Source organism: Rattus norvegicus, chromosome 1, assembly GCF_036323735.1.
Source record: "Rattus norvegicus strain BN/NHsdMcwi chromosome 1, GRCr8, whole genome shotgun sequence".
NCBI classification, from domain to species: Eukaryota; Metazoa; Chordata; class Mammalia; order Rodentia; family Muridae; genus Rattus; species Rattus norvegicus.
The window spans coordinates 22359015-22386763 of NC_086019.1; the positions used below are offsets into that span (position 1 = coordinate 22359015).

At 43.6% G+C, this 27749-nt stretch overlaps 2 protein-coding genes and 1 long non-coding RNA gene across 8 annotated transcripts in view; 1 reads left to right on the forward strand and 2 right to left on the reverse strand.

Annotated features, from left to right (window-relative positions):
- Window positions 1-18731, reverse strand: part of Med23 (mediator complex subunit 23) — a 68133-nt gene extending 49402 nt beyond the window's left edge. For 4 of the 5 annotated variants that reach the window (XM_008758613.4, XM_063265563.1, XM_039080806.2 and 1 more), the window contains exon 1: window positions 18267-18730. The gene's annotated coding sequence lies outside the window, so the exon portion shown is untranslated. Of the gene's footprint in view, window positions 1-18266 lie in introns of all 5 variants that reach the window. The other variant, XM_039080800.2, reaches the window with a different exon arrangement.
- Window positions 18732-21755: 3024 nt separating this feature from the next.
- On the reverse strand, window positions 21756-25434 carry LOC120098836 (uncharacterized). The gene is made up of 3 exons (XR_005497450.2): window positions 25136-25434; window positions 22634-22707; window positions 21756-22507 (listed from the first exon to the last, which is right to left on the reverse strand). It is a non-coding gene; the product is annotated as an uncharacterized LOC120098836 (long non-coding RNA).
- Enpp3 (ectonucleotide pyrophosphatase/phosphodiesterase 3) overlaps window positions 23703-27749 on the forward strand; it is a 71608-nt gene continuing 67561 nt past the window's right edge. Inside the window, exon 1 of one of the 2 annotated variants that reach the window (XR_010056900.1) lies at window positions 23703-24108. Coding sequence is in view for 1 of the 2 variants with exons in the window: in NM_019370.2 (NP_062243.2) it covers window positions 24031-24108 (78 nt within the window). In the remaining variant the exon portion in view is untranslated. The remainder of the gene's footprint in view (window positions 24109-27749) is intronic. The other variant, NM_019370.2, reaches the window with a different exon arrangement.

The following is a 27749-nucleotide window of genomic DNA, read 5'->3' on the forward strand; positions in this document are numbered from 1 at the left end:
TTGCTAGACAAGCAGTCTACCGGTAAGGACACATTCCCATCCCATCTCATGTGGATCTCAGGCAACTGAGCCTGCTCTGCTCTGACAGTGAAGCACGCACTACTTCCTGGGAGACGCTGAGCAAGAAGCTAGTGATTTCCCAAGTCATAGTCTGCAGAAACTTAGTTTCCCAGCAAGTGTAAATGGCATCCAATCACCGTATGGCATTGCTTACTGGATCGTAACTACTAAACACTGGGATGAACTATTTAATTTTCTAGTTGGAGAATAGCTTGGAGACGTACGCACTGAGGGAGGCTCGCTAGGGATGTGATAGGAAAGACTGGGTAGTTTAAATAATAGCGATTTATGTTGATGTTGTTACAGTTCTAGAAGACAGAAGTCTAAGATGAAGGGACTGACTTTCAGGGCTGGTTTCTTTTGGGGCCTCTCTCCTTGGCTGGTAGATGGATATCTTCAGTTTTCTTGTTGTCTTTCCTTTGTGTGGCCGAGGCTGCTACTGATCCTTCATACTCTCCTCTTTTTTCTTCCTCTTCCCTTGTCTTCTACTCTGTGATAAGGCTTGTCTTCTTCTCTGTTCCTAGGCTGGTCTTGAGCTCAGCCTTCTGAATATGTATGCTTATACATATAGACCTATACTAAGGTCAGCCTTTAATCAGAAAAGATACCAATATCTTGGTGTAAACTTGCTAAATGACCTTCAGGTCCCTCCCACTCCTTACTGAGTAGCTATATTCCTGAATAAACAAGCTAAATTATCTTCATGTTCCAACCTTTATCGAGTAGACATATCCTGGCACAGACAGGCTAAATGATCATCAGATCCTACCCCTTACTGAGTAGCTATAAGTAGAAGATAAGTTTTAGGGAAAGAAGACTCGGTTTTGAAGATACGACTACCTGCAGGTTTTCTATGTGCTAGTGCAGGGGTTTTCAACCTGTGGGTCATGACTCCCGCAGGGCAACAAATCAGATATCCTATCTATCAGGTATTTATAGCTCAGAACAGTAGCAAAACTGCAGTTATAAAGTAGTGACAACATAGTTCTCTAGCTGGGGATCACCACAGAAAAGCTACATGGAAGGGTTGCAGTTTTAGGAAGGATGAGAGCCACCGTTCAAGCATCCATGCGTGTATGAGCAGCTCTAATTAGACCTAGTGGGTCATCAACCAAACAAGACATGAAGTTTGGAGGAGGGCACACTGAGGCAATATGAGGAGAACTGGAGTGGCAAATGGGGATTAAATAGGATCACATTTCATCGTATGCACACATAAAATTCTCAATAAATTCACAGGTAAAATTTTACACTTGTTTACATATCTGTGTGCACGTGCCACGGCATGAGTGTGGAGGTCAGGGGTCAACTGTGGGCTCCAGAGATTGACCTCAGGCCACCAGCATCTGCCATTACTGCTGAGCCATCTCCCTGGCCCTCTTTTTAAATAAACCCCAACTCCACTTCATTCTTTCTTTTTTGTTTCTGGAAAATATATTCTGGGTTAAACCCAAGGATCCAGTTTTGCCTCAGTCGAGGTCCCTGAAGAGTTCAGGGAAACATTCAGGTGGATAAGTCTCTGTCCCTGCTTCCACAGATATCTGGGCACAATCACTCTGCCCAGACCTCCTAAATTTCTTCTTCTCGTGTAGCCTATAACTAGTAGATGGCACAGCAGAGACTCAGCCACACTAATGCTTCGTCCTAGCCACTTCTGGTAGCAGAAAATTATACAGCATTTATTTTTTAAAATCTTTACATTTATTTATCTTATATAAGTACCCTGGAGCTGTCTTCAGACACACCAGAAGAGGGCATCAGGTCCCATGGCTGATGGTTGTGAGCCACCACGTGGTTGCTGGAAATTGAACTCAGGACTTTTGGAAGAGCAGTCAGCGCTCTTAACCACTGAGCCATCTCTCCAACCCAACAGCATTTCTTAATATAAAAAGACAAGGGGCTGGGGATTTAGCTCAGTGGTAGAGCGCTTACCTAGGAAGCACAAGGCCCTGGGTTCGGTCCCCAGCTCCGAAAAAGAGAACCAAAAAAAAAAAAAAAAGACAAAAAGAAAGAGAATCAAGAATCAAGGCTAAGGATGTAACTCAGTGGTTGAGCATTTGCCAAGTATGGCTAAGGTCCTAGGTGCAACCATCAACCCTGTCATCAAAACCCAACAAAAACAAGAAAGAAGGAACAAGGGGACGAAGGATAAGGGAGGAGAGGAAAGGAAAAGAAGATAGGGAGGGAGGGGGAGAGGGGGGAAGGAAGGGGAGAGTTCTCAGCAGAGGAGCTTAGCTGACGTCATCTTAACCAGGTGATCGGGTATTATCAGCAGTGAGAAAATGTGAATCATGCACCATCATGATAGGCTGTCATGAGAACATTGTACGTTTCTCTTCTTTTCTGCCAACACTGCACAATCTTAATCTACTTCATAAAGAAATGTGAAGCTCGCTACCTATGGACATTCACCCAAGCAATGTACTTCATGGAGAATACAAAGGCAAGGTGATGGGCACTCAGTGAAGCAACTGAGAGAGACTCAAGAGAGCTAAGGAAGGCTGAGAAAGGCTTCAAGAACGGAAGAACTGTTCTACGCCAACACAAAGCACGGCTCTCAACAGATTTCCTCATGTAGGAAAGAGAAGTTGGCGAAACCTAATGACAACTGAGCGTGAGACAGGGGACAGAAGGAAACGCTAGGCCCTGATTTTGACAGCTGTGGCAGTATAGAGAAATGCCTTTATCTTTAGAATGCATACATACTTGAGTAGTTTTCAGTGAAAGATCTAAGATTGGGTTGGCAGCTTGTGACGACTCAGAGCGGAAGCTGTGTCAGAAATTTGGGGGAAACAGTTAAAACAGAATGTTGACACTGTGGTTTGAAGATGAAATGTTCCCCACAGGGGCTGGGGATTTAGCTCAGTGGTAGAGCGCTTACCTAGGAAGCGCAAGGCCCTGGGTTCGGTCCCCAGCTCCGAAAAAAAGAACCAAAAAAAAAAAAGAAAGAAAAGAAATGTTCCCCACAGGCCTTTCATATTTGAACAGTGCCCCCCACCTGGAGGAAGTGGGTCACAGCTCAGTCTGCCCCACTTCATGGTCACTTTCTGCTTCCCAAGTGTAGGTACAATGTGGGTGGCCCGCTTCCTGCTTTTACTGCTGTTATCTTCCCAACCATTATGGCCAGTCACTATGAGCCAAAGCAAGCCTAGGCATTAAAATTTTTAATCCATTCATTTCTACGTATGTATGTGTGCACGGGCATGCCGCACTACATGTGTGTAAGTCAGGGGACAGCTTACAGGAGTTCCTTCTGTTACACAGGTTCTTGTTAAGCAATTCTATCACAGCATCGAGAAAGTAACTAAGATACACAAAATGAATCTGTGTGGACCCAACAAAGGGTGAGCATCCAGAATGTTTTTTGTGAAAAGAGACGTATAGTCTGTCACTGTTAGGATGTCAGGACTTCTCACTTGGCAAACTAGTCACACACACACACACACACACACACACACACACACACACACACACACAGTATTGGAAATAGCCAAACCCACAAATGCCCATGTCACTCATATACAGTGGTGTAGGCAGGCAAGTTGGCTCAGCATGTAAAAGCACTTGCTGCCCAACCTAGTAATTTGAATTTGATCCCTAGCACTAAAATTGTGGAAGGAGAACCAACTCAATTTTCAAAAGCTGCCCCTCTGATCTCCAATATATATGCTATGACATGCAAGTACCAGCAAATGTACACACACATACACACACACACACGCACACACATACACACACATACACACATACATATACACACACATACACACATGCACGCACACACGCACATACACACACGTACACACACATGCATGCACATGCATGCATGCACGCAATGCACACATACACGCGCGCGCACGCACACACACACATATACACACACATGCACACACACACATGCACATGCACACACACACACATTGCCAACCAAGAAAACCTACCTGAACTTCAATGCCCAAATGAACTTCAATGCCCAAATGGTGCTCGTTGGTGGGTGGTTTTAACAGTCAACAACTTGGGCTCATCTAGGGAAGGAGTCTCAACGAAGAATTATAAGGATCAGGTTGGCCTGCATGTCACTGGGTGGCATAGGAGGTTATTAGTTGGCATAGAAAAAGGCAGCCCAGGGTTGGGGATTTAGCTCAATGGTAGAGCACTTGCCTAGGAAGCACAAGGCCCTGGGTTCGGTCCCCAGCTCTGAAAAAAAGAACCAAAAAAAAAAAAAAAAGAAAAGAAAAGAAAAAGGCAGCCCAGGGTAGGCAGCATAACTCCCTAGGCTAGGCTCCCCACTGTGTAAGAGTTAAAAAAGCTATTGAGCAAACAAAGATTCGTGCATTTCCTTTTTCTGCTCTTGACTGTGAACACGATGCATTTGTCTTCCTGCAAAAATGGACTACCTGAAACAGTAAAGCCAAATAAACACTTTCTTTTCCCTAACTCTCTTTAGCTCAGAGTATTTGTCATAGCCACAGAAGTTACACACGGGCAAGACTTCACATAGATGCCATATAAGGGCTTGTGTAGCTCTCTTCAGCTTCCAGCTTCTCCAGAGGTTGACCTGATATTTCATGATCTGCCCAATTCATATTGTGAGACCACGTAGGTGACCCACGCCCCCAGGGAAGCCAAGCCACTTCTGTGAGACATGACTTTCCAAGGTCTTGATCCTTTAGAATCAAGGTGAGGGCCAGGTCTTTTTCTGGTCAAAGCTGAGCTCTTTACAAGTTCACTCAGTACTACTGTGTAACCTCCCTTGCCTTAAACCACAATGTCTGTCAAAAAAAAACCAAACACTGAACAGGCTTCATAGTTTTCCTATAGGAGTTTATGCAGACTGGCTCTCCAGTAATGTCTTTTCCAACTTTACAACCATCTGCATGATTTTGCATTTTAAACATCCATAGGTTTAAAATCTTGGATTACTCTTCAGAATGTCTTATAACCAAAATAGGGACTTTTTCTTTTTTATGTGTACCATGGTCCTGTTATGCAACTGGAACTATCTATCTTAGAGAGTGAAGAAATCATTGAAAATTCAAAATTTAGTGCTGTGGTTTGCGTGTGCCCATCAAAGGTCCATTGCTCAATAGGTTGCTAGAATATGACACCGTGGGAGGTGAGGCCTGGTAGAATGAAGCCATGTTACTCAAGATTCGTGGTTTGGTTTTCCCACAACCTCCCTATGCCCCACCACAGGCTCCAACACAGCAGAGCCAGTGACCTGGAACTGAAGTGTGTGAAACAATGTATCATAGCAAACACTTCTGCCTCACAGGTTGCTTTCCTTAGGTATTTTGTTACAGCAGCAGGAAGCTGACGGACAAAGCAACAGCTCTCCATTAGAAGTTGCTCTCTCTGTGTCTGATTCTATACTGATTTTTTTTAAGTACATTTTTTTCTTTTCACAAGAATTAGCTGTTTTTCAAATGATAAGTTAGCTTCGAGGACTTAAGGAGCTTTCTGCGAGCATTGATAGTACACCGACGTGAGGCTAGTCTGACCAAGTCAGATAGATTGGTGACAGTGGAGTAAGGGCATCTCTGTTAGTGCCATGGGGTGACATGAGCTTTGGTGTTGATGGAAAGTATAGTTCTGCGCATACACTACAGATGGCCACAGAAATAATGAGGTCACGCTCCAAGGAGGGAAATACATGGATCATAAGAGGGCTAAATACAACCCAAGGTAACTTGGCTCTGGACTTACAACATTCTAACCTTTCCACAGCACTGAAGTTCTGGTAGTCAGTCATCTTTTTGTAGTCACAGGTTCTACAGGAACTTTGAATTATGGTATATTCAGGTCTATTGTGTGTTTGTGGATGTGCTTTTGTGTGTATTTGTGTGTGTGTGTGTGTACATGGGTGAGTGTGCACGTATGTGTATGTGTTTGTGCATGTACATTTGTGTGTGTGTGAGTGTGTGGGTGTGACTATATATGAATATATTCATATATGTATGAACAAATACACATATATGCATACAGTTTGCTCAGGTCATTCAGCAAGTTTGCAGATCTTTGTGTCAATCTATTTTCTAATCTCACCACTAGCTCTTACCTTAATGGAAATGTTTTCAAAGTTAGTTCCCTTGACTTCCCACTCCATAGCCCAGAAATAATTTGTTTTCAGCATTCCTAATCTCTACTGAAGACAGGCCCCCACACCACTCACAGCTGTCTGCCCTCCCTGGCCTTCACTCCCTACCACTAGGTCCAAGTTACTGTAGCAGATGATTTGAGTGGGTTAATGGATATCCAGAGAGCTGGTAAAATGTTGTTTCTAGTTCTGTCTGATAAACAGAGTTTAATTTATATTAGAAGGCTGACAAAAAAAAATAGTGTTTTTCAAACAGATTAGAAAAAAGCAAAAACCAATTTCCTTCGTTTTAATTGGAGCATGCTTTTTCCTGAGAGTGAGAAAAGATCTAAATAAAGAAAAATGGTTAAAAAAAATCTGGGAAGTTTCTGGACTTGAAGGTGGAGGAAGGAAACTATTTGCTAAGGCATGTGCGTAGCTTCCAACAAAGCCAGAAAGGCCATAATACACCCTTTCCCAGCAAGTCCAGTGAGGGCTTCAGTCATGCTGATAACTGGACTTTTGCCTGGTGTGATTAATACTGGACTTACAATCAACAAAACTATAAAGTAATAAATTCATGCTGTTTAGATATTTCCATGGCAATTTGCAACATCAGTAGCAAAAAACTGTTTGATTTCTTTGTTGAGCTTAGACTATGCTGTATGCTAAGTTTCTCTGCCTCAGGAAAAGCAAAGGTATTTCAGGCTATGCCTTGCCCAGGGACTCCATTTTACAGGAAGCTCTGGACTCCGTTTTGACACTGAAGGATGCTTGTAAACCGAGGAGAATGGACAAAGAACAGACCCACCCAGTACCACCCATATGTCACAGGCTGACAAATGACTTATTTGTGTAAGTAGAAGAGATGCTACCCCACAAACTTCTCATACTGAATTGAGATCGTAGGAACATTAAACTTCTATCAGGTCCAACAACTTATCTGACATGCTGGAAAGGGCGTAACTCCCTCAGCTGGACCCATAAATTGATCAACAGGCAGCAATGATCCCACCCCCACCTGGCACCCGATACCAGGTGAGTGTGCCACCTGTTACCTGATACCAGGTGAGTGTGTGTCAGGGAGCAGCAGAGCGCTCTACCAACCTGAGGTTTTAGCGCAGATCTGTGCCTCTGTAGATGTGGTCCACTAGAGGTCTGTCTGCTCTTATCTGCTCACCCATTTGGGCGTGGACCCACAGTTCCTGCTGGGGGAGCCAGTTTTGTCCTATTGTCTCAGCAGTAGTAGCGGTTCTTCCCTACAGGTGGTTCGCGTTCATTATCTTACCAATATAGACAATGTACACATTCTTTTAAAGATTGATTTATGTATCATTTGTAAGTACACTGTAGCTGTCCTCAGACACACCAGAAGAGGGCATCAGATCCCACTACAGATGGCTGTGAGCCACCATGTGGTTGCTGGGAATTGAACTCAGGACCTCTTGGAAGAGCAGTCAGTGCTCTTAACCACTGAGCCATCTCTCCAGCCCCAATGTACACATTCTGAACAGCCCATCTCCGAAACCCTTGGACTCCCTGTTGTAGCCCCTTTAACTTGTATTCATTCTGTAACTCAGATCAGTTGCTATCTACCACTATCCATATTTACTGTATGATGTGTGACATGAGAGCTAATATTAAAATTAATAGTACAATGGAAGGAGCTGCCTTGGCCAGGTAGGAACATTTGGCAAACTGCTACCATTAAAACGATTGCACCTTGCGAATGTACAGCTAGTTATTCAACAATTCCAGCATCGGTGTGTGTGTGTGTGTGTGTGTGTGTGTGTGTGTGTGTGTGTGTGTGTGCATACATGTGCTTACATACATGACTCAGCAAACATAAGGTGTGTGCAGGAGTCAGTTCTCTCTGACACAAGGGTTCTGAGGCAAGAACTCAGATGGTCAGAGTTGGAGTTAATGTTTGTGTTTAGATTTTTCTCTTCTCCTTTCTTTCTTTCTTTCCTTCTTTCTTTCTTTCTTTCTTTCTTCCTTCCTTCCTTCCTTCCTTCCTTCCTTCCTTCCTTTCTCCCCTTCCTTTCCCTTAGGCCCTCTCTCCCTCCTTCCTGCTTTTCTTTTCCCTCAGTCCTTTATCTATAAAGTAAAAGAAGTTATTTAACTATTCATATTACTTTTCTCTCCTTCCTTCCTTCCTTCCTTCTTTCCTTCCTTCCTTCCTTCCTTCCTTCCTTCCTCCCTTCTCTCATTCCCTCCCTTTATCTGTTTAATATCTCCTTTCTTTCCTAGGAAAAGCAGTTTGGGAGTTTCTATGCCTTTTAGACAGATTATTAGTATATTACCTTGAAATCGTTTAAATAATGAAAGCCATAAATTTTTTTTTAATCTACAAAGATGCACTTGAGGAAAATTGGCCAAAACATTGTAGGGCCATGTTGGCTTTTCAGAATATGTTGGTGTTCTCATGTTAAGTAGACTCATTGCCTCTTCTGGCCTCTTAAATGGACACCAGAAGGTATTAGATCAAATCTGCACAACCAACATATTTGTATTTCTCTGTCTGTCTCTGTCTGTCTCTGTCTCTGTCTCTGTCTTTCTCTGTCTCTGTTTCTATCTCTGTCTCTGTCTTTCTCTGTCTCTGTTTCTGTCTCTGTCTGTCTCTGTTTCTATCTCTGTCTCTGTTTCTATCTCTGTCTCTGTCTTTCTCTGTCTCTGTTTCTGTCTCTGTCTGTCTCTGTTTCTATCTCTGTCTCTGTCTGTCTCTGTCTCTGTCTGTCTCTGTCTGTCTCTGTCTCTGTTTCTATCTCTGTCTCTGTTTCTATCTCTGTCTCTGTCTGTCTCTGTCTGTCTCTGTCTGTCTCTGTCTCTATCTCTGTCTCTGGCTGTCTCTGTGTGTGCATGTGTTTAGCACACACTGTGCACTGTGATAGGCATTGCAGCCATAGCTTTATTTGAAACTGTCCTGGAAGTCATTTGCACTTCAATTCATTGGCTTCACTGAATATTTCTTTTTCATGTAAAATTAGATACTTCATGTTTCAGTGTCACCTCCTGGTTGAATATTCTGAGATCTTACTGGTGACATCTACATCAGAATTTCAGAAATTAGCTACATTCTCTTTTAGCCTTAACTTTCTACTAATGATAATGTATACAAAATGTCAGTTTTGCTTAGGATCTACATGTTTTATTTAGGGGTCTATTTACCATTTTTACTACTTCCATTTGGTCTTCTGAGAGTCAAGTATAGATCATCCAGTGACAGCTGCATTCTCTCCCTTACACACAAGGGGTCCAAACAAAAAAATAATTGCCCCACCTACCTGCTTTCAGGTATAGATTTTTAAGGGAAAAACCAATTTAAGGCGGCAAGCTGGGCACATTGGTTCATGTCTGTGATTCCATCCCACAAGAGGCCCAGGCATGAGGATGGCAAGTTCAAAACTAGCTGGGGATACCTGATCAGACTATATCTTAACAAATGCGCAAAACCAAGATGGTGGCATCTGTCTCTCACAGCTAAAAGCAGGAGATGGCTCTGTCAGCAAAGTTTATAAGAGTTTATAAGGACTAGGATTTGTTACTTCTATGTGTTAGTTTTAGGTGTGGACATTGCCTTTTGGCATTATTATATTTCCCTTTTTCTTTTCAGGTTTATTTATTTTATACATAGGAGTACACTGTCGCTGTCTTCAGACACACCAGAAGAGGGCACCAGATCCCATTACAGATGGTTGTGAACCACCATGTGGTTTCTGGGATTTGAACTCAGGACCTCTGGAAGAGCAGTCAGTGCTCTTAATCACTGGGCCATCTCTCCAGTTCCAATTATTATATTTTCGATAATGAAATCTGTCACCCGTAAGGGAGAACACATGGGGATTTATCAGCTGACAGACTGTTCGTTTAGTGCTCACAAAGCTCTTGGCTCAGTCCCCTAGCCCTGCAGAACCTGGGCATGGTGGTACACTCTTGCAATGCAGTGCCAGAAGGTAGAAACTGAAGGATCAGAAGTTCGAAGTCATCCTCAGCTTCATAAGGAGGTGGAAGCTAGTCTGGGTAGCATGAGACCCTGTCTCTTTCTAATAAAACTCCAAGTAGTAACAGCAGTAGTAATAATAAAGTAAATATCTCAGGACAGATATCTAGTGTACCTTCACTGGGAAAAGAGACAGAACATTGCCAACACCTATCATCTCACTTTTTAGCAGTGTCTCCTCCTCCTTCCAGTGACAACACTGTCCTGACTCTTATGGTTTGGTGTCACTTTCTCCACTGTCTATATTTTCATTGGCTGATATATGTGTCTTCCTTTGCCAATGGTGAATGGCAGGGGAAAGGTGAGATATAAAGTAAGGACTGGGTGATGGTTACTAATATAATCTCCCAGAAAAACATAAGCCAGGGTAGCATCTGGGTCAAACACGGCCTTAGTTTCTCAGAGGTTTCCAATGATGATTTGCCTTCTGGGAAAAGTCAATAAAATAGAGCAGAGAAAGCTAGACCTGGGAAAACAGAGTACATTGCACCCTGGGTGTCCCACAACGCCTATTGGATAGCTAGTGTGTATACAGCCACTGGGGCAGGCTCTCGTGTGTTACCCAGTTTCTAGCTTTACACCGATGCTTCTAGATCCTTGGGGCAGTTTTTCTTGCAATGAACTAAAATGACTATTCTTTCCCTTACGTAAGCATCGAACCCCCCCCCAGAGGCAAGAAAGTGTTTCCCAAAAACCTGGCAAAGCAGAGGAATTCAAAGTACAAAGTCTGCTACCGCTGGGCAGCTGGCCACACTGCCAGACCCTAGCATCACTCTAGGGTGACTTTGCCATTCTGAAGTGGTTGCTTCCTTTGTCACCGCACATCTGTTGCGCTGTGTTCCTTTGTTATCTGTTTGATTTCTGGGCTGTTTCACATTGATCGGATGTCAGATCACGAGCTTTCTGCAAGTGGTATCTTCCTGTTTTATAGTTTAGGATCTTGTTTTGGTGTAAATGAGGGTGTGGGGTAAAAACTCTGCATGTCTTAAAATGCTCTTCTTGCATTCTCATCCCGAACAAGAGTGTAGGCTGTGTGTGAATTTATAGACTGAAGATTATTTTCTTCAAAGGCATTATTCTACTGTCTTCTCTCTTTTATCATGGCTACTGGGAGACCCCAAACTCTTCTGGTTCTAGAAACATTACAGGTCCCCACTTTTTCCTCTCTCTCCAGAAGCTCAAGACATCAGAACATCATTACCGAGTGTTTAGGAAGATGTCTGTTTTTTATTCATTAACTGGGCATGCAGTGGCCACAAGACACATTTTCCTTTGGGGCTAGCAAATTTTCTTCAACTATTTTGTGATTCTCCCTTTCCCGTTTTACTTCTGTCTCGTTTTGACATTTATTACTGGATAGAGGCTAAATTCTTTATGTGGAATTTTAAATTTGCTTTGATATGTGCTGGTTAGTCTTTGTCAACTGGACACCAATTTGAGTCACCCCGGAAGAGGGACCCGAATTGAAGAGCTGGCCTCCATTAGATTGGCCTGAGCATGTCAAGTGGGAACCAGCATTTTCTTCATTAACAGTGGATGTAGGAGAGCCCAGCCCACTGTGGGCAGTGCCATCCCCAGGCAAATATACCTGAGCTCTATAAGAAAGCAGGCTGAGAAAGCTGTGAAGAGCAGTCCGATAAACAGTGTTCTTCCATTGTCTCTGCTTCAAGCTCTTGCCTTGCGTTGTTGCTGCCTTGGCTTCCCTCAGTAACGGATCGTGACGTAGAAGAGGAAGAATCCCTTTCTTGTCCCAAATGTTTCTGGTCAGTGCTTTTAAAGAGCAAATTGGGGTAGCAAGTATCTAAAAGATGTTAAGTTTCTTCTTCACTAAAAATCCTTCATATAGGTGTTTTATAGTCTCTTCCCTCCCTCCCTCCCTCCCTCCCTCCCTCCCTCCCTCCCTCCCTCCCTCCCTCTCTCCCTCCCTTTCCTTAATAGGGTATCTTATGGCCAATGCTAACTAACCTCAAACTCAATCTGTAGCTGGTTCCTCTTGCCTTGATTGTCTTGCCTTTGCATCCCCAGTGTTAGATTACAATGTACAGTACCACACACAGGTTGCGTGGTATTGAGCATTTAACTGAGGCCAAACCCATGCTAACTGAGAACTCTATCAGCTAAGTGACAGCCTCAGCCAAGAACCCCCTAATTCTTCATTTGCTCACCAAGTTGTGCAGCCATTGGTACAGTTTTAGACCTACATGAAGACCTATCTACCTACCTACCTACTTACCTACCTACCTACTACCTACCTACCTACCTACCTACTTACCTACCTACCTACCTACCTACCTATCTACATACCTACCTATCTACATACCTACCTACTTACCTACCTACCTACCTACCTACCTACCTACCTACCTATTTACCTATCTACCTACTTACCTATCTACCTACCTACCTACTTAACTCTAGATGTAGATCCAGTCACTAACTCAAGCAGGCCTCCAACTTGGGATCCTCTCGCCTCATCCTCCACAGAGCTGGGATTACAGGCATGTGCCACCTTGCTGATAGTTTTTAAGTCCCTCCACTCCTACCTTATTTTGGTCATTATTGCCTTTCTTCAGCTGCCAAGAGGTTCTTCCTGAGTGTCTGAGATTGAGAGTAGAGGAAGAAAGAGCTGCTGAGAAACTCTGAGCTGCTGGGCAGGCTTTAAACACCAATATGGGTTGGCTTGAGGCATGCTCTCTTGGGAAATCCCCAAGGCTGAGCATTCTGGGCTTCCCTCTTTGGCAGGTCTGAAAAATCAGCCGATCAGACACCTTTACTGGAATGTAAGTGGGTAGCATTCTGAAGGCTGCCAAAGCCCTGCTTCCAAATGGAGCTAGAAGTCTGTGTTCTTAATTTTCAATGTGTATGGAGCCTCTATCACTCTCTATATATAATATATACATACACCCACTATATACATATATATTTATGATAGATCTATATTTCTTCTATATCTTTGAAGGCTAAAAAAAAGAACTTATTTTCCTACACTTCTTCCCTCAGAAAAAGCACTTCTTGTTTAAAAAAAGATTTATCTAAGTATATGAGTACACTGTAGCTATCTTCAGACACACCAGAAGAGGGTGCCAAATCCCACTACAGATGGTTGTGAGCCACCATGTGAGAGCCAAGCATTGGTGGTTCAGTGGTAGAATTCTCGCCTGCCACCATGTGGTTCCTGGGAATTGAACTCAGGTCCTCTGGAAGAGCAGTCAGTGCTCTTAACCACTGAGCCATCTCTCCAGGCCTGAAAAGTGCACTTCTTGCTTGTTCCCTTGCTGCTACATCAGCACCATTGGCACAGCATTCCTCACACTGTATCATGGCCCTCACTTTTTGTTTCTTCAGATTAAGGCTCTTTAAAGTAAAGAGAAGTTCAACATTCTTGCATCTGCTAAGTCCCAGCCTACAGTTTGTGGTTCAGATACACATTTACTATTCACTCCTGTGGGTGATATATAGGCCTTCAAAACTACTTTATTTCGTGGACATAGCTTCTTCCGGGGTAATAGCTAGTTCTAGAATCCTGGGTGTTAAGAAAGATTTGGATCACCAGCCAAATTATACCTATTAATATATCAAAATTTCATTTGCTGGATATTTATGGGTGGGGCTTAGATTTCTGTGTTGTTACTAAAATAATTAAATAAGTCATTTGATAAATCTTCCTCAAATGTCTTGCAGGAGACAGACGTCTCTACAAATGAAAAGCATGAGTGATTTTACTCCTGTCACCAAGTAGTGGGCATGTCATAAATGAATCTCGGGACAGAGGAAAACAGCTCAGCTTATTCCAGGTTTCAAAGAAGGGAATGAATGTATGTGGCACGTACCTGAACTTACGCCACCACACAGACTGTACCTGTGACTGTCAACGCAGGGATTTTCAGCTATCTTCCTCAGAGACTTTCTAGAAATTTGGCCATTCATGATTCCCTCATAAGGACAGTAAAACAAGAGCTTATGAAAGCCTGGGGGGCACTTTTTGAAATCAAATTACTTCAGAATTTTGCAATAAGTAGGAAAGGTTTTCAAGAACTTTATTGAGGCTAGGGTGAGTTTCAGTACGTGAGGCCAAGTAGGACACAGTCCTGGTGGGCTGGATAAGCATCTCAGAGGTGCAGAGTTAGCAGAGAACCAACATAGTGGTCTGGTAAGTCATCAACTGCTCATCTACACTGACCCACAGATGTGTATTTCATCACTACACGGGCACTATTAAACACGGTATCATGGCCCAGTCATTGATTCTCATCTCCCACGTGTCATTGCTTGGGTGTCTGGCAATGCACCCACTTTACTTATATTTTACCTGCACAAGCCTGCATCTTCTAGCCCACTTTGTGATCTCGCCATTGTGTGACATTGCCTCCTGGACCTCGCCCGATACTGATGACAACCAGGCTCACAACTCAGTCCCCACACCACAACTGCAATATCTGTCCTTGGTCGGGACCAACCGCTAACCAAATTAGTTACTTTTCTCCCGTTTTTCCTATTTATCAATCTTCTTATATATTTTTCTGTCTTTTCACTGTAATTCACCTTCCCTGAAGCTAATCACCTCCCCACAAAGTCACCTTTGAGTGACTCTCTCTTCCTGTTTTTCTTTTTTTCCTGCATTTAGTTTGGTTTTTGAAAGCCCCTTAGTGTGTCTAGTTTCTCTGGACCCTCCTGGTCCAGTATGTCCACTTACCATCCAAGTTCTAGCTCTGGCCTGGAAGTCAAGGTTTCTGAGACTTAGAGGAATGGCAAATTAATTAATAGATGGGTAGACTGAGGATGGCTTCCCCTGACTTAGGTTCTCTTAACTAGTTTTCTAATTCTCTCACGCTTGCATGTATTAATTAGAGTAGTTATGGAGGCAATACAAAGGCAGCCTTGGCTTCTATTAAGACTACTATTTTTTCTTTAACAAAATCGGGAGGGAAGTACAAAGGTCCTCTTAACAGATCACTAGTGAAACCAGAACTATTAGACATACAAGGGCGTTTTCTCATTGCAGGAGATTAAAATTCCTCTTTTCCTGCCCAGAAGGCTGGGAGTGGATTTTATTAATGACCCGGTGACCTCTTCTGTCTGTGGGGGCAGACCTCACCCAAAGTTCCGAGAATGATCATCCCAGATTCTTCCCTCCCTAACTCCCAGTTAAGAGAAACCGTCCTTGGGGGAGATGTCACATGTGCGTTATGGCCTACTGTGCCACCAACCCCAACGTCACAGGTGTACTGACTTGGACATAAACCCTTCCTGCTGAAGTGGTCTCAGATACACTGTGACAGTGGCAGAGAGCTAACACAGAGGATGTGAGGAAGATGGAGGTTCTGAAACACGGAAGCTAACCGAATGCACTGTGGAAACCCAGGGTCAGGGTCAGGGTCAGGGTTCGAGTGGTGAGGGGGAGGGGGAGGGGAGCTATATAGAACACTGGTGCAGAATGAAGCTACATCTTGGAGAGAACTGGAAAATAGTATCTGAAGGTATAACTGGGGTCTCAGAACCAGCAAGCATTTGGGAGGAAAAGCATACAAATTCTTGTATAAAACGTCAAGATTGGGAATTAAAATCAAGACAATGCTCAGGAAACCCAAAATACAAAGCCTAGTGTTCTAAGTAAAGGGGTAGGGTGGGGTAGGGTGTCTAGTGAGACTACTTTGCCTTGTCTAAACATAAACATTAAAACTATGTAAAAGGAGGTAAAGTTCTCCACAGAAATGTATTTGGGAGGAGCAGGGAAAATACAGATGTCCAGGACTTGGTCCAGTGCCCTGGAGGCTGGCATGTCTAAAATCCACAGGATTGACCAGAATAGCCTAGAGGAGAGAGAGCAGAGAAAGCAAGCTCAAGCTACCTCTCAAGATTAAATATCCTATTTAGTACATTTTTGGTTTTATTCCTCCCCCAACCCCATTTTTGGTTTTGGGAGACAAGATCTCATATAGCCCAGGTTGGCCTTGAACCTCCGGTGTAGCCGAGATAACCTTCTGGTCCTCTGGACTCTACTTCCCAAGTGAACTATTAGAAGTGTTTACCACAATGATGCCCAGTTTTATGTGCTGTTGAGGAACAGGGCTTTGCCAATTCTAGGCAAGCACTCTACCAAGTAGGGTATGTCACAGTCCCTGGGCTTTTCATTGACCACCAATGAGTGATTAAAGAAGGAGGTGTGTGCTGGTTTGAATAGGGATGGCCCCTGTAGACTTGTATGTGAATACTTGGCCCATAGAGAATGGGAGAATGGTGCTATTAGGAGATGTAGCCTTGCTGGTACAAAGACTCTCTCTCTCTCTCTCTCTCTCTCTCTCTCTCTCTCTCTCTCTCTCAGACCAATTACATCATCATCATCATCACCACCACCACCATCATCACCATCGTTACCATCCTCATTTCAATATTTATGTTTATTTTTGCGTATGTGTACAGATGAATGCAATTATATGCCAAGTGTATGCAGGAGCCCATAGAAGCCAGAAGAAGACATTGAGTCCCCTGGAGCTGGAGTTACAGAGACGCTGTCAGTTGCCTGATATGTGTGCTGGGAACCAAACCTGGGACTTTTGGGAGAGTAGCAGCCACTCTTAACCGCTTGGCCATTCCTGCAGCCTTTTCTTACATTATTGAAGGCAATTATTTCTTAATATTACATTTTTTAAAGATTTATTTATTTTTAATGTATATGAGTACAGTCACTATCTTCAGACACACCAGAAGAGGAATCAGATCTCATAGATGGCTGTGAGCCACCATGTGGTTGCTGGGATTTGAACTCAGGACCTCTTGGAAGAGCAGTCAGTGCTCTTAACCGCTGAGCCATCTCTCTAGCCCGAAGGCAATTATTTCTAAAAGTCAACTGGTTCTAGTTGCTTCCACGTCTACAAAATACTACTGCAATAATATCCTAGATCCAACGCCTGATCCAGGAACATCATGGCTTCTCCATGAAGACAACTAAAATCAGCCATCCCAGATACAAGCAGGAGCCTCGAGGTTTTTAAAACCCAGAAACCCGCAGGAGCTCAAGCCACATGGCAAAGGCTCATGTATACTCAGTTGCTCCCCACGTGAAAGGTGCACTTTGATACAGGCCCAATCTTTCCTAAATCATTATCATTCTATATCTCAGTTCTGAGATGTCACTAGCTGAGAGATCTTACAGACGTTATCAAATCGTTTTTGAATTTATCTGTTAACGGCTGATCACACAGAGGGGATGTTTTCCGCAGGGAGTTTGAAAATGAATCCACCGACTAAGAAAACATTTAACCTGTTCTTAGCTATATGTAAAATCCCCGAGTGGATATTAGGAAGTATTACTGAGGAACCTGAATTTCAAAATTTAGAAGAACAATAACAACAACAACAAAAATCATTAAAAGCAAACCAAGACACATCCCTAGACGTTGTCTTAGCAGGGTTTCTCTTGCTGTGGTAAACACCATGATAAAAAGCTTGGGAGGACAGGGTTTGCTGCCTCTTAGAGCCGTAGTCAATCATGAGGAGCAGTCGGGGCAGGGACTCACGCAGTGTAGGGACATGCAGACAGGAACTGAAGCAGAGCCGTGGAGCGACACCGCTTACTGGCTTGCTTCAGTTTTCTTATACAACCCAGGACCACATGTCCAGGAGTGGCACTGCTCACAGTGAGTTGGGCCCTCCCACATAAATTATTAATCAGCAAAGAGGCCTCAAGGTCTTGTCTACAGACAATCTGATGGGAACATTTCCTCAGTTAACATCCCTTCTCCCCATGTAACTGGAGTTTGTGTCAAGTTGGGAGAAATCGAAGCAGCAGCACGACTGAGCCCTTGTGAACTCGACACACAGACACACCGTTAAACCGTAGGCTTTCCTTTCTTATTTGTCCTCAAGGTCTTATTGATATTAACAACAACACAACGTAAAACACAGTCCAACTTTTAAAAATTCCCACGGTCTTTAAAAAAACTTCCAAGGGCTTGAAAGTTGAAGGTCCAAAAAGTTACAAGTCCAAAGTCTCCTGAGTGTAAGCTCCCATAAAATAAAAAGAAAGTTAAATATTTTCTTATTATGAAAGGGGGAAAACCAGGGCACAGTTACAATCAGGTTCAAGCAAACCCAAAATCCAACATAATAGAGAGACTGGGGCTTACTCACAATTTCCTGAGCTCCAAAGGCCTGAACAGCTCCGTTTCTTTGGCTCTGCCATTCACAGAGCACAGAGCACATCTTACAGACTCAGGCAGGCTCGACTGGCTATCCTTGGGGCTCACACTGCAGTCCTGGCATCTCCTATCTGCTGGAGTCTTTAGAGGCTACAGACATACCAATGACTTCCTCCTGGCTTCTCTTTCAGGACTCCAACTCTGACACATGATGCCAAGCCTCAGGTTTTCTCCATGATCCCTCCAATCCCAGGGTATCCACTGCACCTTCCCCAGCCGGTGTCCTTTGCCAGCATCTCAAAGTGCCCAGCCGCCGATCTCCGTAACCCTCAGCCTTACAGCTCTGCTGCTATGAAAACCAGGGACACGAGGAGACTTGGCTACGTTTTTGACTTCTGCCAGCTTGAGATGCAGGCTTGCCCGCCTCTGAGCTGAAGTGTGGAGAGAGTGTAAGTTACTACGAAGGGTGCCCGTGAAAAAGCAACGTGCACTCATGAGTTTTTGTGCTCGTTGAGTTTTGTCAACATGATGCAATCTATCTGGGAAGAAGGAATTTCAAGAATTTGGCCTGTTGACAAGTTTGTGAGGCATTTTCTAGATTAATGATTGATGGGGGTGGGGGCACCCAATGTGGGTGGTGCCATATCTGGGCAGATGGTCTTGGGTGTACAAGAACAAAAGATAAAAAGGCACGTCAGTAAGCAGTACTCTTCCAGGCCCCCTGCTTTCAGTTCCTGGTCTGATTTCCCTATAAATTTTAAGATGAAATTTTCTCCCCAGGTTGTTTTCGATTGTAGTGCTTATCACAATGATAGAAAGCAAAATAGGGCACCTATGTCCTAGTTAACCAGTTAAAAGACACAATGGAGTGTTTGATGGCAGATGGCCACCCTATAATTAATGGGTCACTAAAAGAAAATTCCAGTGCCAGGTATGGGGCATTTCTATGGGAGTTATTCATCAGGGAGCTGCCAGATGCCCCTCCCCTCCCCTCCCCTCCCCCAAATATAGGCTTTTGTAATTCTACTTGATTCTTCACTGGAATTAGATGAGAAGATCCTATTGCCAGAAATAACAGACATCTTGAATACAAAATATAAGTAAACCAAGGCATAAATGAGCTAGATATTCCCTTTCTGTTAGATGGCTTTCATAGTGTCCGATGGTAATATGTAGCCTGCCTGCAGGTGGGGGAGCAGGGGGTGATGTGTTTATAAAAAAGAAGAGGGGATATGTCTGGTGAATGTGTGGTGAGGTGTGAGGGGAGCGGGTGCCTCTACAGGCCCATACTAAGGCATCCCTTTCCCCCTGAGGGACCAGCCATGGGGAGGGGAGTCAGGAGGGTAGAGAAAGGGAGAGAGAGAGAGAGAGAGAGAGAGAGAGAGAGAGAGAGAGAGAGAGAGAGAAGAAGAGGAGGAGGAGGAGGAGGAGGAGGAGGAGGAGGAGGAGGAGGAGGAGGAGGAGGAGGAGGAGAAGAGAAGTAGAGGCCAGCCATGAGCATGTGGAGGGGGGGGGGGAAGGGATGAGAGGACAGAGCAGGGACAGGAAGGCAGGAGCAAGAGCAAGAAAGAGAGAAGGGGGCAAGCAGCTCCTTTTCTAGTGAGTCAGACACACCTGGCTGTTGCCTGGTAACTGTGGGGCGGAGCTTAGACAGAATGCTAACAGAGGGGTCTCAGGGAGGCAGAAACTCTTATACCCAGCTCTGAACACTGTGGACTGCAATAACCACCTGCCAGGCAAATGCGCCCATTGGTGCAGTAGTGGCGCGATTATTATGGTGGCAATTAGCTACTCCCTGATTTGATATATGACCCACACCAAGAGAGGGAATCCATGCTTCTAGACTGTAAACCCAGTCAAGAACTCATGACTAAAGGGCTCTCGGGCTCCAGGGGAAAAATAAACCCATGTTCCTTAGTTAGGTGGGTGTAGCATCCAAGTTCTTCACAAATATGTGCATTTATACCTGTGAGCAAAGCTTTTCTCAGCCTTAATCAGAGAAGCCTCTGATCGCAGAGAATGGAGGTGGTACCTTCTCCTTAAGGCTCAGGGAACAGGGCAGAGCCAGAAGACAGAGAGAAGTGTTGTAAAGCACCATCTTCTAAGCATTACATGGGTTGGCAATTGGGAACTCATGCCAGGTTGGCTCACTGGGTCTGGACGAGTCAAGTCCAGCCAGCCCAGTCTGGACGAGTCAAGCCCAGTCACGGGTTGGGAAGGAGCTCCCAGGGTTCTACAGGTTACTTAGATGAGCTATCAGCAGTTAGGATTCTGGGACAGAGGGAGGCATAGTAGCTAGCTGTGTACCTGCTGATGAGTCCAGCAGGCTCTAATGGACAGTTTCGAATCCACAGTCATATAGACAGTCCTTGTTAAACTCTGGGATATAAAACAAGACAAAACATCACGAATGTGGATAAAAAGAGACTTGTCAAGAAGAAGGGTGACTAACAGGAATGAACTGTAGGTAAGAGAGGGCGTATTGGGGTGTGGACAATAACCTGAATGCATGCTATCGATGTATAAAACTGTCAAGGCACAGAATGTATTAATTTAAACCTATGCAAGCCCTGGGTTTGATGCTTCCTATAGAATCTTCCACTTCTGAAAAGGATTCTTTTTGTTTTAGCAGTTAATGATCCTGATTCTACAGATAGGGCTTGAGTAGAAGAAAGTAGGCACACAATGGGCCAAGGAGCAGATGGAAAAGAATTAGACACCCACAAAGCCACAAAGAAACCTGGCTTTTGTGATATAGATGTTTTGCTTGGGAGAGTGACTTGACCGCACAAGATGGATGTGCCATGATTCTAGGAGCTAGTCTTAACATTCCCAAGTTTTGGTATAGTAAAGTATTTTCTTCTCATATTTATCTTTGCTGTGTTATGGTTGTTCAAGTTTACCCAGAGCAGGGCTTTCCATGGGGTGGACTCCAGCATGAAGTATTTTGAATAACCTTTATACTGGAGAGGAGTTCTCAGAGTTTGTTTGACAAGCTAGGCAGTGCTTATGGGACTAGTATTCCATAATACTGTGTTGTAAGACTCACTGGCTTTAATGTCATCAAAACTTGATGAGTTCACTATGACTTTTTTTTTTTTTTTTGGTTCTTTTTTTTGGAGCTGGGGACCGAACTCAGGGCCTTGCGCTTCCTAGGCAAGCGCTCTACCACTGAGCTAAATCCCCAACCCCGAAACCACTATGACTTTTGACTGTTATTTATTTAGTTTTTTCCCATCAACCTGAACCTTTTTCTCAGGGCAGGGGAAATGTGAAGCCCCAGTCTCTCCACTTTAGACAGCAGAGCTATACTGCAGTGCTCTGTTACATTCAGACGAGCCTATGGGCGCCATTTCTATTCAAACCGCTGAAAGAATCTTTTAGTTGATTGATTAAAATAGGCTTGGATTGGGGTATTAGAAGGGTTCCTTGTCTAATTCTGGTGTTTAGTAAGCAGGGAATGCTGAGAGAGTGTATCACATCATTTAAACAACCAGAGCTTTAATGCTTTAATGTACTCACTTGACAGAGAAGAATAAAATAATTATAAGGAGCGCGTGTTATTTTTTTTTTTTTTTTTTTTTTTTTTGGTTCTTTTTTTCGGAGCTGGGGATTGAACCCAGGGCCTTGTGCTTCCTAGGCAAGCGCTCTACCACTGAGCTAAATCCCCAACCCCTGCGCGTGTTATTTCTAAGTACTTAAACCGAAGCCAAGGACTTACACATTCTAAGCAATCACTTCCTAACTGACACCAGCGTCCATAAAGATATCCTTAGTTTGACATCAGATAACGTGTATGAAAACATTTCTTAAGACCCGAGAAAACAGTCATTGTAGGGTCATCAAATCCTTCCCGACATGACTAACTATATCCCTTCAAAAGGGGCTGAGCAACCTCCAGCTGCCAGGAATGAGTATGCCTTTATCAATCAGGTTAGCTTAGAGTGGAGACATTGCCTTCTACCTGGGAATAGGGAACCCTTTGGCTAAAGGAAGCCAAGACTTGAACTACATAGATGTTGAAGCCACTGAAGTCCCAGTGATGGGGAAAGAGACAGAGAAGGGGAGAAAACATCAAAGACTCAAGTTCTGCCGCTGTCAGTGGTTGGATCCAGCCTTCGCATCACGAAGTAAGCCTGTGGCGCATTCTCATTGCGTTCACGGTAGCCGGGTGGGTAAGGTTGGAGATGTAATAAAAACTTGGTCCAGTCCAACTTCTTCCTATTTGGAAAGCTGCTTAATTCCATATAAGGCAAAAAGCAGTGAGAACACAGTGTCTTAGTCACTAGTCTATCGATGTGAAGAGATACCATGACCAAGGCAACTCTTATCAAAGAAAACCTTTAAGTGTGGACTTACATTTTTGGAGGTTCGTCCATTATCATGTCTAGGAGCACAGTAGCATGCAGGCAGGCATAGTACTGGAGAAGTAGCTGTAGAGAGTTTTATATACCAATCCATAGGTGGTAATCTATCTGTCTGTCTGTCTGTCTGTCTATCTATCTATCACAAGAGAGACAGACAGACAGACAGACAGACAGACAGACACACACACACACACACACACACACACACACACACACACACACACACTGGGCTTTTGCAACCTCAAAGTCCACCCTTAGATGACAAACTTTCTCCAACAAGACTGTACACCTCTTAGTCTTTCCGATTCCTTGAAATAGCACCACTCTCTGGTGACTAAGCGTTCAAACACAAGAGCCTGTGGGAGCCCTTCCTAGCAAACCACCATATGTACTATTTTGTTGTTTGCTTTAAAATAATTCTTAAACTGTAGACATTATAAAATGTAAGATATACTCCCCTCATAATTAAAAATCTTTATAGCAGTTTCAGAATTTCTATTATTTTATTTTAATTACTTAATCATATATATATATATATATATGTATATAGTGGAGGGGGGTGATTATGTGTGTATGAGTGCAGGGGTCCTTGGAGGCCAGAGGAAGGAGGGAATCAAGTCCCTGGAGCTGGCACTGCTGGCTGCCCCAAGCAGCCTGACATAGGTGCTGATGTCTGAATTTTGTCTGCAGCAGCAGCAGCCTGTACTCATAACTGCTGGGCAGTCTCTCCAGCCCTCAAGTACCGTAGCAAATGTACTAGTTTTTAACCATAGCTCGAAATCTTTTTGAATGTACAAACCCCCTGCATAGGGCTTCTTGTCAGCCTTCAGAACCCTGAGAAAGGAGGACTTCGAAAACTTGAGGCCACTCAGGCTACCATGGTGTAAGATCCTGCTCCCAAAACACATCAGGAACAAAACCCAGAAAGCAACCCAGCTGGGGTGGAGCTCAGCTGGTATGAAGCCCTGGGTTCAATCCCAAGCAATTTGTAAATTGGAGGACACATGTTGTAATCCTGGTGCTCAGGAGATAAAAAGTGACACAAGTTCTTGCCACATACAAAAACAAAGCAAATGATTAGCTTCTTATAAGTTTCATTAATATACTATTCTTGCTATCTACATATCGTGGTTATCGCACATTATTACTTCTAAGGCTGTAAAGAACAGCCGTCCACAATGTCTGAGAAATGGACTTTACTCTGTGGACAATGCTCTTAGACTAAGGCTTTTTCCTCTTCGGTTGACCAATCACTACAGAGCTCTGCTTTTCTCCGGGATTTAAAAGTCAGCCACAGCTGGGGCAGTCAGGACAGTTCCTTTTTCCCTCCCTAGAGGAAAGAAAGAGCCTTATTTTCTGGCTAAACAGGTTTACACAGCTACAGGAACAATGGATTCCAGGCTAGCTTTAGCCACGGAGGAGCCCATTAAGAAAGACAGCCTGAAGAGATATAAGATCCTTTGTGCGGTAAGTGCAAGTGTTAACTTTAAATCTTACAAGCTTGGTGGCAGAAGTGAAACGCCTGCTGGCCTCCCCACTTAGGTTTGTTTGTTTTGCTACTTAGGTTGGAGTGCTAAGTAACTGTGTCCAGCATTATATTTGACTGAAATCTGAGACCACATGGGACTGATTTCGATTTCCATCTGTTTATAGTTAGAGCGCAGGGCACTTTTGAGTGGTACGAATCCTGTCAAGAGCAAGAATTTAACAACTGAAATCCCTTAACACATCCGTCTTAAGGAACTGTTGGTTTGATTTTTTTTAATTAACATTTCATTCTATTTATTTTCTGCGTGGAGATTACTTCTTTCCCTTCCTTCCTCACTTTCATCTTTTTATGTGATTTATCTTCCCTCAACAAAAATATAATGCTAAAAAGCACCTTGCGGGGTTGTGGATTTAGCTCAGTGGTAGAGTGCTTGCCTAGGAAGCGCAAGGTCCTGGGTTCAGTCCCCAGCTTCGGAAAAAAAAAAAGAACCAAAAAAAAAAAAAAAAAAAAGCGCCTTGCTTTTATGAGTCTGTTTTTGTCCTTCATCATCAAACTTTGGAGAAGTGGGGGACTCTGTCCAGCACCCCAGTTTTCGTGGCCCGTCTAAATGGGCGTGCTCTGGTTTTCCCCTCCCGTAATGAAGTGCCCCTTTAGCAGCTGATCTATCTCTTCCCTTTGTGTTTCCAATTTGAATGTCCCTAACAATACGTGGATGTTGAGAGTTTTATCTTTCTTTTTTTTTTTTAAACGTTCTCTCCCCTTGCTTCCTTGACAACTTGAAATGCTCGTTTCTAAGAATTACTTGCTTTTTGGCTGATTCATCATATCTTCATTGAATGTTACTCAAGACGTTGCCCCACATCTATCTTATCCAGTGATCTTTTCTTTACGAAATCCGTGAGTTCTCATGAGATGTTAAATTAAACCTTCCCGGACCCAAGCCACCATTTCCGACTTCTCACCCGGTCTTCCTTAACTTCGGATGTCTCATGCCTGATTACTCACCCAGCATCTCAAGCCAAAACCAAAAACAGTCCTTTCACATCTGTCTTGCTGCAGCTTTCCTCAGGCTCCTCCGGGCTAGCATATGTTATAGCTCTCCTTCCCGGTTTCCCTAGCTACGAAGGTCAAGCACTGCGGGAGCCAAGACCCATGACTTACAACAAGCCCTCCGGGAGATCCTCCGAGTTTATCTTTTCAGAACTTACAGGGCCCCCCTTGCAGTTTTCCTGCCTTTGGTTTTATCTCAGTTTGTCACTCAAAGAATCAAACCCCTTGGGAGCTCTCTCTGGGTCCTTAATGTATTTTTAGATTTTTCTTTTCTTTTTCTTGCTGAGGAACCTGTGGGCTGGCACACAAGCTTAGGTTTCTTTCCACAGGACACTTCCTACTATTTTGTTTGTTTGTTTTGTTTTTGAGACCCTGGACCTGGCCTGGGGCTTGCTGATTAGCATAATCATGCTGGCCCTGGAGCCATGGATGCCAGAGCCTTCTCCCAGAGTGCTTACCACTGGGCCACACCCTGATAATTTGGGTTCTGGGAATTGAACTCAGGACCTTGTGTTTATAACAAATACTGAACTGAAGGAGCTATCTCCCTGGCCTGAGGATATATAAATATTTTAAAATCGTATCTCAAAAAATACTCTAATGGTTCTCTCTCTTTCTTCCTTCCTTTCTTTCTTTTTTTTAAATAAGTTTCAGTTAAAACTTTAAGGTTTCAGTGGGTATCATGGTACATTCCTGAAATTATAATACTTAGGAGGTAAATGCAGTAGGGTCGGTGGTCCGACGTCACCCTCAGCTACATGCTGAGTTGAAGGCTGGCTGGGCTGATCTCCAAAACCAAACCACAAAACAAAACTGAAAAATAACACACTTAAAGGTTTCTATACACCCCTCCTGTGCTTTATTTAGTCAAGCTGAAGCCAGATGTTGGGCTCTCAGTATGTTTCAGAGTCTAGCACATCTTTCCTATTTTGTGTTCAGCATAAGGTAAGAAGCTTTAAAGTACGCATTGAAAGGAGAGAGAGAGAGAGAGAGAGAGAGAGAGAGAGAGAGAGAGAGAGAGAGAGAGAGAGAGGCAGGCAAGCATAAATACAGGGAATAAAATACAAAACCATGAAAAATATAAATCTTTTTTTTTAAGAATTTTTATTTATTTTATTTGTATGAGCACACTATAGCTGTCTTCAGACACACCAGAAGAGGGCATCAGATCCATTACAGATGGTTATGAGCCACCATGTGGTTGCTGGGATTTGAACTCAGGACCTCTGGAAGAACAGTCAGTGCTCTTAACCTCTGAGCCATCTCTCCAGCCCGAAAAATATAAATCTTAACATTACAAAGTTTTAAAGCAGAGTAAGGGCACATACTGTCCTATAGGAAATTTAAATGGAAAAACACAAAAGGAAAGACGTGGGTCAGAATGTTAACACTCTGTAAATGGTAACACATCAGGTTTACTGTAAGGAATTGACCAGCGCTGGCTTTAGTGCTTTCTGGTAATTCTGGTAGGATATCTGTGGTTCTTGGACACTGCCACCAGGCTTAACTGCCAACGTTCTTTTCTGTTCCTGTTTCGTTTTGAGACAGGGTTTCCCAGGGTAGCCCTGAGTGCCATGGAGCATACTGGCCTTGTAGACCAGGCTGGGCTTGAAATTGGCCTGTCTCTGCCTCCTGAGTGCTGGGATTAAAGGTGTGGGCCACCTACTGTCCTTAAGCAGTTTACGCTCCCTGCCTCTTACCGAAGCAAATGCACACTCAGATCTCTCCCTGCTGTTGTTACTTGGACGCAGTTTGAGACTTCATGGGGAAAGAATTGTTCTAATATTGTATTTATGTGTTTTCTTGGGCACTGCATTTCCTTTTATGGTAAAAGTTCATGCATTATTTTTTTTTTCAGTTGATCTTCAAAATGCAAACTCCTCAAAGTCAATAGTTTGTGCAATTCTTTATTACGTAAGCTATTTTGGTACTGCATTTGTTCTTTTGCAAGGTTTGTTCTTTGCTTTTAAATTCTAGTCAAATTTATTTTTGAAAGTAATTTGAACTCATGTCTATTGTTAGCATTATTTAAAAATTTTAAAATTACAGTTACTGGAGGTGAGTCTGAAAACAGAACACTTTGGTGGGAGGGGTTTGCTTTCTATTTCCACTCTGCAGGACCCAGGGATCAAACTCAGGTCACTGGGCTTGGCAGCAAGCCACTTTACGCACTGAACCCTCTCACTGGCCCCTGTTACATTCTGTATGGCATTGTGCAGCTTCACTAGCCCGTTCTTATCACTTGAACCCAAGGGAGAATCTAGTCACATCACCGAGTAATCTGACTGAAGCTCAGAGTCACCAATGCTGCACAGCTTTGCCAACAGAAGCAATCCCAGTGAACTCAACACTCTCTGGTCAAGAAGCTTCCAGACCATGTGAAGTCGTCGTGTTCATGAACAAAGGAAACTCAGTTAACGACTCGCACACTGTACATCGATGAGTGTTGATTATTTTCCTTGTCCTCTGGCTAATTAGCAATGAGGCACTTAAGGATTTCACAGCTCTGCTGGGTGCCAGAGTAAATTCATACAAATATTCTCTGAGGGACAGTCTAGTAAGAAAAAAA